Consider the following 18,568-nt stretch of genomic DNA (forward strand, 5'->3'; position numbering starts at 1 on the left):
GGGAGCTCTCACCTTGTGGAAGAAGGCAGCACCAGTGAGCACCATGGAGAGCTCGCAGGAGTAGTTGGAGTTGTAGAGCCAGGACTGGTGGGGGATGTCCCAGGCGTGGTAGCGCCCCGGGAAGCCCACGATGCGATCCCTGGCCTCTCTCCACACCCTGCAAACACAGAACTGCCCGTGAGACACACCTGGGAGCCCACCCAGAGGGGCTGCAAGGGATGGAGAACATAAAGGGCTTTGGCAACTGCTTATCCAAGGAATGCCCAAAGTGCAAAAAGGAAAACTGTGTTAAAATGTGCTCCCGTCCTAGAACACAGCTGAGCTGCTTATGCACAGGGAAAGGGCTCCTAATCCATAAATTAGGGGATTTTGTAGCTCATAAGGGCTGTTCTGGAGGTTTGAAAGAAAACTAAGGCCAGAGCAGCCCAGGCTCAGCCTGGAAGGAGCCCAACACCTCCTGGCCTCTTCCCCAAATCCTTGGGATTTTCCATCTGCCAGCAGCTCAGTGAAGCCAAGACAACATCAACCTCCCTTAGGGAAAGCTTCAAGACCAGGTTGGACAGGGCTTGGAGCACCCTGGGACAGTGGAAGGTGTCCCTGCCCGTGGCAGGGGTGGGACTGGATGAGCTTTGAGCTCCCTTCCAACCCAAACCATTCCAGGACTCTGGAAATCCCACAATTCCATAATCCTGTAAAAAGCTGCTGAGATGCTGAAGGCCCCGAGGGAAGACCTGGATTGCCGAAGTGGCAGCTCCTCATCCCAAACTGCAGCTTCCCAGGCTCTGGCCATACAGGAAAAGCCTCCAGGGCCCTGAGTGCCTCCCTCACCCCACCACATGCTCAAGGTCCAGCTTTGGGAATGAAATCCTGAGCTGTGTGGATTGCTCCACGTTCTGCTCTCATCTGCAGCTCACGCTCCTCCAGAGAAATCCCCCTGGGGAGCTGCAGCACTGGCAGGAATAATTAAGGAAAAAGTCAGTGCTTGATGCCTAAGCTGGGAAACAAATGCAGCTTCCAGAGGCAGGGGTGCTGGATTCCTTGGATCATCCAGCCCCCTCCTGCTGCTCCGTGCCCAAGCTGTGACTCCAGGCTGCAGGAGAGAACTCCCTGTGCACACAGAAGGGTTTTCCCTTCTTCCCCGGCACAAAACTGGGCAGAAAGTGCCGTATTTGGGGTTTTTCCCTCATTTGGGTGTGAGTTTCTCCCATTAGCCCTGTTCTGGGAGAGCTACAGGAGGAAAGCAGCAGAGGAAACCGAGATTCCCTGAGCTTTCCCTACACTTATGGAGCACAGGAGTGTTTGTTGTTCAGTCCTCCACTCCAATTAATTAAACTCCAAGATAATCACGAGGAATCACCACCACCAGCAGCTTCCCTGGCTCTATCCTCCCCCCAGTACTCATTTGCTGCAGTTCCTGTCAATCCGGGGTGATTGTTTAGAAAAGCTGGAAGTCCAAACCACTTATTCCCTTTCTCTTCTCCCACATCTTTGCTTTCCTACGAACGTGACGCTTTTTCCTTCCCAGCTCACAAAAATCAGGATTTCTCTGGAGAATCCTTCTGGGGGCGCTCAGAGAGCTCCTTCCAGCTCCCTCCTGAGTGGCAAACAGGGAAAAGCGATGCTTTTGGCCCCAAGAATCAAAGCCTGGAGCAAAGTTTTGACAAAGCACAGCTGTTGTGGGCAGAGGTTCACTCCAGTGCCGAGACTCCGGCAGTTCCTGGGAATGTGTTAACACAGGGAGCCTTTGTGGGAACAGGGTGTCTGCAAGCAGGGATATGAGTGAGGATGACACAGGGCACTTACAACCTTCATTTGATGCTCTCCAGAGCTAATCAGCAAAACCTCAGCCAGGCAAAGGAAAACAGAGACCAAAAAAGGGGAGACGACAGCCCAGTTTGGATAAAGAGCCTGGAATGGGGCAGGGAAGGGAAGCCAGGAATCCTGACACCTCCTCCTGCACTTTAATCCCTCTCACGCCTTGTTTCTCACCTCTCTGGGGGAGCCTGGTGGGTTTCCAGGTATTCTGTGCCTTTTAATCCTCCTCCCAAGCAGGTTTTGGTCCCTGTCTCCCTCCCCCGGGCAGCTGCCGGCTGTTCTCCGACTGGGAATCGCAGTCCCTGCCCCCTGAGCCACCCTCAGTCCCCAGCAGCTCCTGGCAGGGAGCGAGGTTTGGCTGCAGGAGCTGCAGGAGCAGCTGGCACAAACCTCCCCCGGCAGGAGCCCCCTCATTCCCGTCATCAGGAAGCTTTTTCCAGGGAAAAGTCAAGGGAAAGCTGGGGCTGGGAGTGAGAGCAGCCAGCGCCTGCCTTGGGCTGCTCTGCAGGAGAAAGGGAACTGTCACTCCCCAGTGCCACACGGAGCAGAGGGTGGCAGCCACCACCAGCCCTGCCTCTGGCTCACGGATGGAGCACATGAAACAAATCCTCTTGGATTTCCACCCTCGGAAGCCACAGGCGTTAAATCCATTCAGGACCACGATCAGCACGGCAAAAGCTGAAGAGTTGGGTTAAGAAGTGTGGGAAATGGGGTTTCCTTGGCAAGCTGGGATCAGGTTCCCCACGCCATTAACGCGTGTTTCCCCAAGGAACGGAGCTGGGGAGCCGTGGGAAGGGATGTGCCAGCCCCAGTGGTGCCCCTGGACAGATCCTGGCTGTGGGGAGGAGCGCTTTGTGCGAGGGCTCTCACCGGAAGCCGAACATGATCTCGTCGTGGCGCAGGTGGGCGTCGTCGTCGATGGACAGGATGGCCTCGGTCTCGATCTCGTCCCAGGGCAGGAACCGGTTGTTCAGGCTGTTCTTCTCCGTGCGCACGACCTGCAGGGCGGGAGTGACCTTTAGGGGCTGCAGGGCCCAGGGTGGTGAAAATTCCCCTCACCCCCAGCCGTACACCTGGAAAATCCTACTGGAAAATCCTACTGGAAAATCCTACTGGAAAATCCTACTGGATTTCTCCCTCTTCCAAGAATCATGGAGTAGAATCATGGAGTTGGAAGGAACACACCAGGATCATCCAGTCCAACCCCTGGCCCTGCACAGACACCCCAACAATCCCACCCTGGGCATCCCTGAGAGTGTTGTCCAAACCCTCCTGGAGCTCTGGCAGCCTTGGGAATGTCACCATTCCCTGGGGAGCTGTTCCAGTGCCTGACACCCTCCAGGGAAGAGCCTTTTCCTGATATCCAGCCTAAACCTCCCCTGCACAGTTTCACACCATCCCTGACAGTCCCATCCACCCTGGATCCTTTCCCCTGCTCGTACACTTCCAGTCTTCCGTGGCTGATCTGAAGCCACTCCGTCCATCCCACATTTCCTGCCCCATTCCATCCCTCCAGTCGTTTCCCTGCCTCTGCTCTGAACAATCTCCATTATAAAATTAAGCCCAGCCTGGTGAAAAGACCAAAGCATCACATCAACAGAACTCCATTAAATAAGATTACATTTGATCCCACAAAAAAGCCCACGCTGAAACCATTAACAGTGGAAATATTTGTATCGGGATCTGCATGACAGCTGGGATGATTCAATTCCCATGGAAAGCCGGTCTTGGAGCTTTCATCTGCTGAAACCTCCGGGGAGATGGAATATTGGGCAGGAACATGTGGAATATTTCATTAAAGAGCCATCAAAAGCACCAACAATCTACTGCAGGTGAGCAGACCAGGCAGCTCTGGCCGATGGAAAAGCAGCATTCCCACCCTGGGAGCTCTGTGGTTTCATCAGGATGTGGAAAAATCAGGGACAATGTCAGCACAGGAATTTCTGATCCTGCTCCTTCCCGAGGTAGAGCAGCATCACAAAGCTCTGCTCAGTGCCTGGCTTGGCTGAAGGGTTATCCAGAGCCAGCAGATGCTCCCAGGGTTTCTTCTCTGCCTGGAAACTGCTGGAAAAGAGCTTGCAGGAATCAGGGTGGGAATGGGGTGAGGAGGGAAGCAGGAGGAGACAACTCCACACTCCGTGTTCAGCTCTGGGGTCCTCAGCACAGGAAGGACGTGGATCTGCTGGAGTGAGTCCAGCCTGGAGAACAGAGGGCTCCAGGGAGAGCTCAGAGCCCCTTCCAGGGCCTAAAGGGGCTCCAGGAGAGCTGGAGAGGGACTGGGGACAAGGGATGGAGGGACAGGACACAGGGAATGGCTTCCCACTGCCAGAGGGCAGGGATGGATGGGATATTGGGCAGGAATTGTTCCCTGGGAGGGTGGGGAGGCCCTGGCACAGGGTGCCCAGAGAAGCTGTGGCTGTCCCTGGATCCCTGGAAGTGTCCAAGGCCAGGCTGGACAGGGCTTGGAGCAGCCTGGGATAGTGGAAGGTGTCCCTGCCCATGGCAGGGGGTGGGACTGGATGAGATTTAAGGTTCCTTCCCAGCCAAACCATTCTGGAATCCTCGGAGTCACCAGCACTGACCTCCCGTGTGCTCCAGGGCAGTGGAGCTGTCACTGGGAGATCTCTGCCAGGAGAATTTCCTGTCTCCAGCTCCACAGCCAGAGTGGGAGAATCCACCTTTCCTCTCAAACATCAACGCTGCTCCTTGGGAATTGTGTCCCTTCAGCTCCCCCCCCTGCCCTGGGTGGCTCTCACCCCCAGAAGAGCCCAGAGGTTCCATAACCAACCCTCTCTGTCCCTTTTCAGACGCTGAGGTCCCAATCTCTCCCCCAGCGCTGCTTCTCCCACATTTCCATCGTTTTAAGGACCAATTTTGCCACAACTTTGTTTCCTAATGGTCTCGAGGCAGGAGCTCTGTCAAAACCCAAAGAAAGATGTTCCCTCAGCAAAGCTGAGAGGCTCTGGCAGAAGGAGGAGGCAGCAATTCTCTTTCCCAAGGAGATTCAGACACAAAATCAGGCAGAGAACAGAGAGACCCCAGCCCATCACCAGAACACCTCCTCCCCTCACAGCAAGGGCTCCAAACACTGAGCAGAGCATCAATTCTGGGACCTGCACCAAACCCAACCCCTCCAGACTCAAAACCACCCCAGACTGTGCCCTGCTCGCCTGATTTTGGTCGTTTTGGACTTTTGTTTGGGACTAGTTTTCTCTAAAACACTTTGCCATCAGCTCAAAGGCCCAGAGCTCAAAACCATGAACCTCCTGAGCAGTTTGCAAAGTTTGGAGACACCAGAAATGCCTCCAAGTACCCAACAGAACACATCAGAAGCTTATTCTGCTTTTAGAAAATCAGTTCCAGGTGATTCAGTCCCGGAACATGGGATCTGTTTGACTCAAGGAGCACAAAACCCCACAACATCCATTTCCTCCCAGTGTTTTGTTATTCACAGACACATTGGACAAACAGATCTTAAAAAACCTGAGAGAAAAACGAAACCAGAGCATAAATCCAGAGTCTGCCCAGCAATAATGTGCTTTTACCAATACTTTAAAGTACCTTTTTATACATAAACACAAAAAAACCCGCAGCAAAATCAATACCTTCCAGCAATCTCCGTGCTAGCGAGGCTTCATGCTTAAGCTTTAAATTAAGTGTCACATATAATTTGATGGTGAAAACACGAGGAATGCCCGTGCCCTTGGAGAAGTTTTGACAGCTCAGCTTAGTGAACTGGATTGATTCCTGGGCAAAGAGCAAACTCTGCAAGAAACCGGGCGCCGCGTTGCTCACGTCAGGTCTCTGTGAGGGGAGAAAAGCCTGAAGGATGATGCCCTTAGGAGAGCTGGATAATTTGGGGAGACAGTGAATGAGCCCTCAGGAAAAGGATCCGTTTCCATCTGTGCCAAAGATGAGGAATTCTACCCGAAGGGGCTGGGGGAGGAGAGCAGGGGGGTGGGGACTCACTGAGCAGCGCTCGGATGCTCTCCGTGCAGGAAAGGGTTAACGCCTGTCCCGGATCACGGGTGACCCCTCTGACCCGGCCAGCCTCGGAACTTGGCCCCAGAGGTGCCACCACTGTCCCCAGCCATCAAGGAGTGCCACATCTGGGAGCTGATGACCTTCATCCCAGCCCTGGTTCCCGGCTGAGCAGGTCGCTTCCTGCCCCCCTCGCTTTCCGCAGCAGCGCGCAGGAAGCCGAGGCTTCCCCAGCTCTCCCACCTGCACGGGTGGGAAAGAAATCAATTAAAAATCAGCCAATCTAGGCTTAACAGAGGTCAGGGAGGGCTCTGCTGGAGGACTTTGGGAGATGGCAAACTCTAGGAAAAGGGAACAACACATTCCAAGTGTCCCTGAAGCCACACTCTCACACACTTTTAATTTCAACTCCTGGTTTGGCCAAATCCAGATATGTTTTAAGAAATCTGCCCAGATCAGCACCTGAGATCCACAGACTGAGATCCACCAGGGTCCCTTCCCTCTGCACATCAGGCACAAGTGCTGGGATTATTTACAACTCCCTGGAAGGAGGGAAGAGAATAAATCACATCCATTATTACCACGGCCGACTCCATTCCCGCTCCCTCTGCAGCCGAGGCATGGGACCTGATTTCGGTCATTTTTGACTTTTGTTTGGGACTTGCAGCTCTGCAAATGCATCCAGAGATGGGCACGAGGGAGACAACAACTCTGCCTGGTCCCATCAACCAGCATCCTCCTGGGTGCTGAGTCGTTTTTTGGAAGTGAAGCTGTCAGAACGAGTTTGCACTGAGCCAGGCGACGAATGTGGGATGTCAGACGGGGACAAAGCACACGGCCTCAGGCTGGGTAAAGAGGAGGAATTTCTTCATGGAAAGGATGGTCGGGCACTGGAAGGCGCTGCCCAGGGAGGTTTGGAGTTCCCATCACTGGAGGTGTCCAAGGAAAGGTCTGGATGTGGCACTCAGAGCCCTGGGCTGGGGACAAGGTGGGGATGGGGCACAGGTGGGACTGGATGGGCCTGAAGGACTGAATGGTTCTGTGATTCTCTTGACATCCTGGCTACAGCAGGAATTCTGGCACTGGGTAAGGCTCCATATGGAAACCTCAGGTTCCCTTTGCTAGAGATGATTTTGATCCTGATGTCTCTGAGCTCTCACTTCATGGAGGGGAGAAGAGCCACGATCACATCGGCTCCAGGACAAGCAGCCGAGTTCTGTGCCAGGACAGGTGCCAAGGAGAAGCCAAAGGAGTTGCTGTCATCACCAGAGATGATGACACCCAAAATCTCCGCAGCCCATTCCCAGTGGGATGACTTTGGAGTAAATCCCGTGAGTCCGACCGCGGACGCATTTTAAACTCGATTTTCTCGGTGTTTTATCACTACCTGTTCTGGGCAAGCTGAGCTGCTCCACAAAAGCTGGCAGGATCACCATGGCTCTCAGCCCAGACCTCAAATCTGCTTGGCTGCCCCTACCAAGGACAACCACGGTGGTGCTGATTGAAGATTTCCAAGTGCAGACTCACACCCGGCGGCGCTGCTGTCCTGCCCTGCCCACACAGAACTTCTTCCCTCCTGCCAACCTCAACTGCCACCATGAGAAAACCCTCAGAGGACAGAAATTCCTGCTGGCCAGCATCCTGCATTCCAAAGCCAAGAACACAGATCCAGGCCTTTGGCTCAGCCAGGAGTTCCTCATTCCATGAGAAATGAAAGAATCTGGCCTCACTCGATACGACACGAGGCTCCTCCTGGCACATTTCCAGAGCCGCGTGGGCAGGGAGGAGATGGGATGCCAGCACGGCATTTCCATCGGAGCCAAGCCCCAGGGATGATGCCCTTCCTCCCCAAAACCAGGCTCCTTTCCCCAACACAGACCCAAAAAAGCTTGAGGAAATGAGTCTGGCACAACACCGGACTCGTTTGCGGCAGCTCCTGATGAGCGGCGAATCCCGCAGGAATCGCTGCCCTGCACTTTGACACTGTGTGAGCAGGGTGTCAAAGCCCCTGCCAGATCTGAGCAGGCTGGCATTTGTAAAAGGAAAATGGATGTTCTTTTGGCTGTGTTTGTGATAATGAATGTTTAAAAACCTTGGGACCCAGAGGTGAAATCGCAGATGCAGCACAAAAAGCAGCTCTGAGGTGTTTGTCAGGACAATGATGTTTGGGTGCTAGTCTGGGCTTAACACACTCAGATCCTGATACATCAATAAATGGGAATATTTCAACTCCTAATTACCACATCCAGAGCCATCCTGAGGGAGGTGCCTGGATCCTCCTGTATCCAGGGATGTGCTCATCTTGTGACCGGTCTCTCACCGTCCCCAGCTGGTCCCCAGCTTTGTTCCAGGGCTGGATGAGTCCCAGGACGTGCCTGGATGGAGCTGTGGGTAGCCAAGGGGGACATCAGTCCTCTCCCATCCCACAGAAATCCTCTGGAATCTGCTCCCTTGTTTGACTTGATGGCACCAAAAACATCCATTTATCGGAGCATCCACCCCAAACCTGTCACTTTTAGCAGGATGTTTCCTCGGTCGTGCATTGCCTGAGGAGCTGTCCCTGGTTTGTAGTGGTTTCCCCTGGCAATTCTTCACCTTCTTGTTTTCCCTTTAATCCTCCCTTGTAAAGATGGAGTGGGAAGTTAATATTTTCCCCTTTCTCATGTATTAATTATTCCCTGCTCCTTCCTCTTCACCTTGAAACAGCCACGGCCCCTCCTTCATGCCCTGAACCTGCAGCTTTGTTACCTCCGACTTAAAGCGTTTTCAAAATCTGAATTAAAAGGATTTACAGACTATTTTAAGACTCATCTCCAGAGGTATAAGAAGGGTATTTAGCTCCAAAGCCATCCAAAGGCAGCGCACGCTGAATATAAATTGGCAAAACAGATGCATTTTAAAAATACATGTAATTAAATAATGCAACATAAAACCCAGCATAAATTATCCCCTGCTGAGAACAAAACCACACAGGAAGATACCACGGAAAGGCTTTTTTAAAATTGATGCCGTGTCCACGCACAGAAAATATGCAAACACTTGGTCTCCCTTTAAACTCCTCAGCAGAGATCAGTGGGTCACTCGTCTCTGAGAGGAGAAAACAGCTTGAGATACAAATAAAACTGATTATTTATTCATTTTCGTACAGGAGCAGCTGTCGCGTCTTCCCGGAGAAACGAAAGGAGAAGGATGCTCCTTTTAACATTAAAGGGATGCAGATACTTGTTTTTATTCTCTGTGTGCTGCTGTTAGTGGCTGTGCAATTAGAGATGCACATGGAGCTGGTTGTCCAATTAGATTTATTTTACAATTAATTGTAATTATTTGGCTCAAAGAAGGTCCCTGGGATAACACGCTGTCATGTTCCAATACTTCCACTGCTGCAGCTCGTTCCCTTCTCAACTTCCCAAAATTCCTGTGTGTGCTTTCCATGAAAGCTCACAGGGAAAAACTGCAGAGTGCAAAGCTCACAATCCAACTTCCACCAGCAGGTCTGGGATCACGAGCCAGATTTACGAGCTGCTGTTTGCTGTGAAGCCAAGAAAAGTCATTTCAAGAAGAAAGAACTCACTCTTTTGAGAGTTTTGATAGTGATAACCCAAATTTTTGGGTTGGTGGGTTTTTTTTTTGCAGTGGAACAATTCCCAGAGGTGTGATCATGGAACCACAGAATCATTAAGGCTGGAGAGATCAAAGGTGATCAAATCCAACCATTAACCCACAATCCACACCCAGCACATCCACGTGTTTTACCACCACCTCCAGGGATGGGGACTGCAGCACTGCCCTGGGCAGTTCCAATGCCTGACCACCTTTTCCATGAAGAAATCCCTCCTGGTGCCCAACCTCACCCTCCCTTGGTGCAGTTTGAGGTTTGTCCTCTCCTCCTGTCCCTGTTCCCTGGGATCAGAGCCCGACACCCCCGGCTGTCCCCTCCTGTCAGGGAGTTGTGCAGAGCCAGAAGGGCCCCCTGAGCCTCCTTTTCTCCAGGCTGAGCCCCTTTCCCAGCTCCCTCAGCCTCTCCTGGTGCTCCAGCCCCTTCCCCAGCTCCATTCCCTGCCCTGGACACGCTCCAGCCCCTCAGGGTCTCTCTTGCCCCAAATTGACCCTGGGATTGGAGGTGTCCCCGCAGTGCCCAGCACGTGCCAGGAGCGATGTCCTGACAGATGTCACTGTTCTTCATCGATTCTCTCTCAAATCACAGCTGGATGAACCTGTTTTCACCTGCCTTGGTATCCAAGGCCTGATAATTCCAAAGGAATTCTGCCCAGCCTAGAAACAGTCCTGGATGCCAGAGCTGGAACACCCCAGGGAGACGATGGGCAGCAGCAGGAGCATCCCCAGCACGGATTTCCCATCTGTTGTTATTTGTCAACTCTCAACTTCATCCTCTGTGCCTTTTCTTCCTCTCCAAATTCCCCCTGGCTGCTCTAGTGGCAATTTTAACAACAAAAAGGTTGTTCTGATGAGATGGGGACGCCTTCCTCACACTGCCTGTACCAAACCCACAGGGATGTCATTTGGGACCACTGTTGAGAAAGAGAACACGCAAAGAGGCAGAAAGAGGGCAGGCAGCAGCTTCTAACTCCATCCAAAAGGTGCAGTGTTACTGCCTGGAGCTCAGGGATGAGGGATTCAAACCACCTGTGGGCAACAAAAGCTTCCCAGACTGGTAAATACCGACAGCTGAGGAATGGATGTGTGCAGTCAGCGAGCCTGGGAGCAGATCCCACCCTCCTGCTTCAGAACTGACCCAACCCAGAGCCCTGGGATTCAGCAGGAGTTTGGCTGCAGATCCCTGGAGCACTCCAGGTTGGAGTGACCACTGCTCTGAACTGGTTCCCATCTCCTGGACCTGTTTTGGGATCAGCAGGAAGCTGCCACTGCACCAGGCAGGGCAGAGCTGCACAAGGAACTGACTGGGAAAGCCTGGCCCTTGTTTTGGTAAAAATGTTCATTTTCCCTGCCTGCCTCACTCTCCCAGATGTGCTCCCAGATGTGAGGAGCACTCAGAGCTGTGTCAGGCCAGGTACAAGCTCCTTGCTGTCCTCAGAAGAGCCACACAAGAGCCCAAGAACCACTCCCAGACTGCAGCTGCCTGACCCGATTTCAATAAACAAGCAAAACCCCAAAACTCCTCAAGTATGAAAGCCCAGCTCTCCCTCAGCCCATCACCAGCTATTCCCACACTTCTGATTTCCCTGGAAAAGGCACATTCATTGCCAGTCCCCTGATCCCTGCAGAGAAGCCTGGCAGCAAATGGACTGGGAGCTGAGGGGTGGGGCTGAGAGGAGCTGTCACATCTCATCTGTGACAGCAGATGGAAAAGTCAGGAGGGGCTCAGGAGCACCCCGAGGTCTCCTCCCCTCACCAAGCCATCAGAGCCACCACGGGAGGAAACCCAGCAATTTCCATCCTGGAGACAAATGCACAGCAGAGAGGCAGAGTGCTGGAAACCCAAGGACTGTGATCCCAGGGGATTATTGGAAACACCTCCAGAGCTTATCTTTCCACACTTTGCTCTTTGGCTGATAGCCCGGCTGCTTTAATTACCAGAGGCTCTCATCAGTGCAAATCCTCTGTATTGTTGTGCAATTACTTCTTCAGCAGGTTCCTCCTCGGGATCTGTCAGACAGGATTTCCACCACAGCAGGAAAACAAAACACCTGGCAGAGCAGGTGCCATTATTTGTAAATTTGTTCACGTTGGTGCGCCTCGCTCTTCAGAAAACATCGTTCCCAAGGATGCTCCCAGACATTTCCAGCAATTAAAAGCTGCTCTGACCTATCCTACAAGAGCTTCAGTGCAAACATTTGCATCTGAGGGCATCCAAATGAACAGCACAGCCCAACAAAGGGAGGAGGGAACTGGAGTCAGACTGTAACTCACTGAGCAGCTACTAAAAAATCTGGAATATAAACTCTGATAGCAGCAGAGCCAAGAAGCCATCAGGTTTGCAGGCAGGTTATTGTTTTGATGGGAAGAGGACAGTGGATTTATTAATGTTTATGTGGCTGGGAGCAGCAACCATAAAGCACTCAGGCACATAAACTCACTTTTGGCTTCCAGGTTGAGTCCAGACTGGAAGCCTTCTGGGGATTTCTGAGATCTCACAGGGAAAGTTCTGGGTGAAATGAAGACAGCTTACTGCCAGCGTGCGTGCCCTCAAATCCATCATGGAGGGATGAGAGGTCCTCTATGGAATGTCAGAACTGTCCCAGTGGCCACACCACAATCCCCAAATTGGCATTTCATCCCTCGTTGTTCCACGAGCAGAACTCACTGAGAGCTGCAATTTCCATCAGCTCCAGTTCAGGATGTGAAAGGGGACAAATAAAGGCAGAGGCAGCCAGTGACAAATCTGGATACGAGGTCTAGATGGTTTCTAAAGAACTTCCCTTTGCTCACAGATTTCAATTTCTGGATCCTAATTGCTGGAATCCTTGGCTAAATCCTACTTTACCTGGTCCATGTCTCACACCAGTCCAGAGGATCAGAGAACTCAAGCCACAGGCAATGTCATGTCCTTCAAAACTTCATTTATCCCAAGGCTTTTGGGATAAATGACTTGGTTCAACAAAATCCAGGAGGAAAAAAATGCTTCCATCAAGAGGCAGTTAATAATTCCTGCCAAAAACAGGGCTGGGATGAATCCAGACTCCCAGAACCACCTCCCACAAGCATGGGTTGGGAATTAAGGGCCAGCATGTGTTAGGAATCACAGAGATCACATAAATGAGTCACAATTCAAAACAACTCCTTCCATAAATTCCCAATAAAATCAACTTAATTCATATCAGTGTTCTGAAACCTGTCTGTGTTGTGACCTGCATTCACAACAAGAGGAAATTGAGCCCCACTGGAAAGAATAATCCAGTTTATGGCTGTTCTGAAGCTTTTCTCATTCCCTCTCAGCTGTCTCCTGTCACAGCCCAAGATGGGGCTGTCCCTTGTCACAGAGATAAGCCAGGCTCCCACAAGCCGGGCTCTGGGCAGAGATCAAAGCCTTGATCAGGCTGGAAATGGAACTTCCCTGCCCCAAATGCCTTCAATGTCAAGAACAAAACCCATTTCTCCTCCCCCCACGAAGCTCAAACCCCTCAGAGTTCTGTTCAAATGAGCTTTCAGGAAGCTGAAGACTTCACTGAACTATTTGGATTTGGAAGTGTTATCTGGGAAGACTGAAGCTTCCCCAGATTTCCCATCTTTCTGCCAGTAGAAAATCTGGGAATAGGTGAAAACAGCATTTCTGTGGACTTACAAGGAGACATGTGGATGTTTCAGTGGCCAGGTGTGGCCTCAGTTTCCCTCTAGTGCCCTTAGCTCCTTTTGCTGATGCTCCTTCAGCCAATTTCAGGAGCAGGAAAAAAATTCTCCCTTTTCTTCACAGGGCTAACACAGATTTTGATTAACTAAAGGTTTTAAGTGTCCGAAAAGTACTGATTTCCCCCCTGATTTTCTCCAAAATTACATTTTCTCACTGTCAACAGGAGAAAAAGCTCCATCCTTTCTGGGTGCTTGTAGTGAAACAACTGATTGCAGGGATTCTGGAGACAGGACAAAGGGAAAACAAACTGCAGCCCTTGGTTCTGAATCCAGCTACTCCACCACCTGCTGTCAATGGCTTTTCACAGGAGATGAACCTTTTCCAGGTTTTTGGAGAGGGGAGCACTCCATATGCCCAGCAGGATTTATCACCAACAGTTTGATTTTATGAAAATGGGGAACAAAGCATCCATGAGTTTGATAAGAGAGCAGCATCTGCCTCCTCACCTGACACAGGTGAGGAAAGGGGGATTGTCCAGGGGGTGGCTGCTGCTGCCAGCCCATGCCAAAACTTGGGAGTAAATCATCACCTTCTCCTTGAGAGCTGCAATGCCTTTGCTGATCGATCCACAGAGCTTGGGGAGGCATCTGGGAGCTACATCAGACACGCAGCAGCAAGCAGTGATTAAAAAATCCTTTCTCCTGCTTCTCATCTCTTTCTCTAACCTCATATCCAGAGGTACCTTCCTCTCTGTAACCTCCTCATGTCCCTCACAGCTGCCTCTTTGATGTCCCAATGCCCCACAAGGTCCTTCCTGTTCCAGAAAACACAGGTTTTCTTTTTTCCCTTTCTATTTAATACCCAAATTCCCGACTTTGGCGAGTCCTGCTCGCTCCTTTCCCTCCTGTGCCGGGGGATCCATCCTTGTCTTGTGGCACAGCATCAAGTTATGGCCACTCTGGGAGACAAGGCTGTCTTCACAAATAAGGCAGCCTGTGCAGAATGCAGAATCAAATGGCTTCACACAGCAGAACTGCTCCACCAGGACAGATAAAAGCCTGGGAAGAAAGGAAATGCAGATATCCAGGCTCTGGGACTTTATGGGGAGAAGGGCATGGCTTGCAGTGAAGTGGATGTCAACACTCAGTTCCATCATAATAAAGTCACAAAGTCACAGAGGATGAAAAGTAGGTGGAAACAAAAGGGAAAAAGAGAGAAAACGCACCCAACACACTCCATTCCCCCCCAAATTATTATGGAATAATTTGGTATTCTGTTGGTATTTAAACAGGTCACAATACAAACCCTAAAAGCAGCAGGATTGCAGCCCTGGGAAATCAGAGTGGGTTTTGCTGCTGCACTGCCCCTGGTGCCGAGTCCCGTCGTGCTGCTTTTGTCCCCCAGCAGTTGTGACAGAGCTGCTCCAAACAGGGAGCGTTTGAGACCCACAGGCAGCTTTTGTGGTGGTTTAATGGCTCCAGCACGGGGGACTGGCCCCTGTGACACCTTCAGGGTGACAAAACCCACCCAATTATGTCTCCAGCAGCGTGCAAGGATGCTTCCCTCCCTTGATTTTCCTTTCCAATGCCCCAAACACGCTTCCTTCTGTTCACTGACCCCATTAGCTGCATCCTGAGCTAAGGGGATTCGGAGAGCTGGGGCTACAGGAAGGTTTTATCAGTGGGAAAGCCATCACAAACCAGCACATGCCACGGGGAAGAATGAAGGGCTGGGTCTAGGCAGTAGCAGGAGGACTGTGAGGGAGCTGGAGTTAATATTCCGAGTGCAAATTCCGAGGAGTCGGCGCTGCTTGTTCCATTATCATCCCGCGTTCACGCATGGCTGCACCTTTGCTCGGGCCCTGCAGTGACAAGCATCTGGATTTTAGGATTTGCAGGTAAACTAAGCAGCAAATTTGTTCCTTCCTCTGCTGCTACACAACAGAAAAAACACATATGGAGATGGCAAAACTCACGGGGATTTCAGAGCTCAGCTGGCTCCGCGGGCAGCAGGTGGTGCTGCAAACCTGACAGCAGCACCCAGGCGCTTCTGTGGAACATCTCCCTGCCTTCTGAAACTGCTCTCGTGGAGAAACTGAGCTCACAAACCTGGGACACACTGCTGGAAACGCTGGTGCACTGAATACAGACTGCTCAGCCCAGGGATGGGGCAGATCTCCTGTGGGAAGTGACTCGCTGCTAAGAAACAGGGATTTTCTCGGCTGATTTTGTGTGAATTGCTCCTTCTGGAAGTAAACCTGGAGTTCTCCACTCCCATATGCAATCCAGGACCTCAAAGCAGAGTTGGGGTTTTCCTGATTTGGAACACAAGAGCTGTGGGTCAATGTAAGGCAGGGAAAAGCAGGATAAACCTGGGACTCACCCAAGAGTTTCTGCAGGTGAGTTGGCCCAGAATAGCACAAGTGACACCACCAAGGAAGAGTTTGGTAAATGCTGAATTACCAGACCCTGAGCTGGTATTTAGGCAAAGCTCCCAGGAAGGAAAAGCATCAACTGAAGTGGTGGTGTTGATCAGCATGGAGGTTTTATTCTGTTTTTTAACTCCCGGACAGCGTGATGATCTCGCTCTGGGTCGCACACACCACTGCAGAGAATCTCCAGCTGCTGCTGAGTTTGGAAGGTTGGTGCTGCTCTCATCACAAAACCAAGCTCGAGGATCCAGCTGCTTGCTGAAGGATGAGCAGAGAAGCTCATTCTGCCACCAAGGCCACCAGCCTGAGCAGCTCCTGTCCTCCTCCTCTTAGCCAGAAGCATCACCTACAGATCCTGCTGTGCTCCTTAAAATGGAGATATCAAAAACCCCTTTGAGTCCTTCTGCTGGAAACAACGTGCAAACCTCAGGCATCTGAGCTTGAGAGCCAGCTCAGCACAGCACATTTACACAGCCCAAAGAGCAGGGAAAGTCAGGACAGCGTTCCCTGCCCCGATTATTAAATGCCATGTCAGGGGACCCGAGTGCAGCCAAACGGGTCTGCAGCCCCGGATTAGCCCTTTTCCACAGATGATTCCTTTTTAAACAAGCAGCTAAATGGAATCAGCCCTCTCAGCCAGCCACCAGGCCAGCAGCAAAGGATGTTACACCACTGGAAGTGGCTGCAGGGATCAAAGGCAGCGACTTATTCTGGAACAAAGCTGAAGGAAGGGATTAGTCACTGCTGGCAGCCACAGGGGCTGGCACTGAACCCAGCCTAAGTGCTCAGAGATGCCTCCAGCACTCCCAGCTCATCTCAGCCCCGAGCAGGAGGAGAAACCAAACTGCTGCAGGGCTTTTCCAGCCACTGAGGGCCTTCATAAAGCCAGCAGAGGGAGAGGAGCTGCAAGTTCAGGCTGCCACTTCTTAGAATGTGAGCAGAGCTTGTGAAAATAATGCTTTGGGCTGAGTAAGGTTCAGCCCCAAATCACAGAATGCCAGAATGGTTTGGGTGGGAAAGGACCTTAAAGCTCACCCAGTCCAACCCCCTGCCATGGGCAAGGACATCCCAGGCTGCTCCAAACCCCAGCCAGCCTGGCCTTGGGCACTTCCAGGGATCCTGGGGCAGCCACAGCTTCTCTGGGCAACAAAAAGAAGTTCAGCAGTGGCTGTGATGTGGCTGCTGGAACAGTCACACTCCTTCTGTCCTGGAGAGTTCTCCTTAGGCAGTGCTAGAGATACAAACACTTGGGGAAAAGTCAGTTTTTGAGCTTACACAAACAGGATTTCTCATTCACAGCCTTTGGGTTTTGCTGCAGTACTGATTAACGTGAGATGGGAAGAGTTTTTACAGCTTTAAATGTGAGGGTGAAGTGCCTACATCTGTTCCAGGGGCAGCCCTGAGTGACTACAAACAACTTCACATTACGTTGGATTTCCACCTACTCACTTCAGGCTGGGGGACAGGGACAGAATATTTGATCAGAATCCTGTGCAGCTTAGGAATCTTACTGATGTTTTAGGAAATCATGCCATCTATATTTAAGCCAAAGTCTTTTTAAAAAATCAAATATATTCTGTAGCCCTGTTTATCTCTTTATCCACAAAAAGATTCCAAGTTCCAATGCAGCTTTGAGCTCAGCTCTTGATTAATTCCCAGCCCACCAGGGAAAAGAAATCTGCTTGGGAGGACAACCCCCAAATCACAGCCAAGCAGTGCAGTTTGCAAATCATGTTTGCAATAAATCATCAATAAATAAGGTCAACACATGGAGGAGGGAGAAGTCCAAATCTCCTTTGGGGCATTCTGCTAGCACAGAGCCACACATCTCCTGCACCAGCAAGAGATCTTGCACCAGCAGGCCCTGGTGGCATTTAGGACTTTGTTTGGCTTCCAAAGGCTCTTTAGCCTGCTACACACATTGCCTTGTCTCATTAGCATGTAATTTACAAAAAATGATAAAATGTTTTGGGTTGAAGGGACCTGAAAGATCATCCCATGCCAACCTCTGCCACGGGCAGGGACACCTTCCACCACCCCAGGTAGATCCAAGCCCTGTCCAGCCTGGCCTTGGATACTGCCAGGGATATTTATACAGCAGATGGGTTTTTATCCCACCCAGTTCTTTGCAAATCAAGCTGAAAATAAAAATCCCAGAATGGTTTGGGAGGGAAGAGACCTTAAAGCCCATCCCATTCCACCCCCTGCCATGGGCAGGGACACCTCCCACTATCCCAGGCTGCTCCAAGCCCTGTCCAGCCTGGCCTTGGACACTGCCAGGGATCCAGGGGCAGCCACAGCTTCTCTGGGCACCCTGTGCCAGGGCCTCCCCACCCTCACAGCCAACAATTCCTTCCCAATATCCCATCAACCCCGCCCCCTGGCCCTGGGGAGCCATTCCCTGTGTCCTGTCCCTCCATCCCTTGTCCCCAGTCCCTCTCCAGCTCTCCTGGAGCCCCTTTAGGCCCTGGAAGGGGCTCTGAGCTCTCCCTGCATCCTTCTCTTCTCTTCTCCAGGTGAGCACCCCCAGCTCTCCCAGCCTGGCTCCAGAGGGGCTCCAGCTCTCAGAGCAGCTCCGTGGCCCCCTCTGGACTCACTCCCACAAGTCCACATCTTTCTGATGCTGGATTTTCTTCAAAAACCTTCTGGCTTTAGGTGCTTTGATCCTGGATCATGCTGGCACACACGTGTGCTGCTGCTGCTGCTCCTCGGAGTCAGGTGGTGCCTGGACCCACATCAATCACAACCCAAATCCACCCTCATCCCCTTCTTTTCTCCCCCCAGGTTTCCCTGGAAAGCTCTGTGCTTTGGGACCTGAACATGGAGCAATTCCTTGCATCCCAAAGTCACTGGGAATGTATTTGTTACACAGAGATAAAGCACCACTGCCAGATCTGAGAGAATTGGATATTCCCCATCAAAAGAGGTTTTTTTTTATCTCGTAAGGAAATCAGAATCACAGCTCCTCACTTTCTTTTGCCACTGGCTTGAGTCTCCTGCTGATCCCACATCCCACATCTCAGCCAGCAAGGCTCAGAGCCTCACTCTGCTCCCAAAGTCCTCGTCACCCTTTT

General features: G+C 51.5%; 1 protein-coding gene across 7 annotated transcripts in view; it reads right to left on the reverse strand.

Moving 5' to 3' along the window:
• EXTL3 (exostosin like glycosyltransferase 3) overlaps positions 1–18,568 on the reverse strand; it is a 132,591-nt gene that overhangs the window by 4,256 nt on the left and 109,767 nt on the right. For all 7 annotated transcript variants that reach the window (XM_015622153.3, XM_015622151.3, XM_015622154.3 and 4 more), the window contains 2 exons: positions 2,686–2,813; positions 13–157 (listed from right to left, as the gene is read on the reverse strand). In XM_015622153.3, the coding sequence (XP_015477639.1) occupies positions 13–157; positions 2,686–2,813 (273 nt within the window). The remainder of the gene's footprint in view (positions 1–12; positions 158–2,685; positions 2,814–18,568) is intronic.

This window comes from Parus major, chromosome 3 (genome assembly GCF_001522545.3).
Source record: "Parus major isolate Abel chromosome 3, Parus_major1.1, whole genome shotgun sequence".
Lineage (NCBI taxonomy): Eukaryota > Metazoa > Chordata > Aves > Passeriformes > Paridae > Parus > Parus major.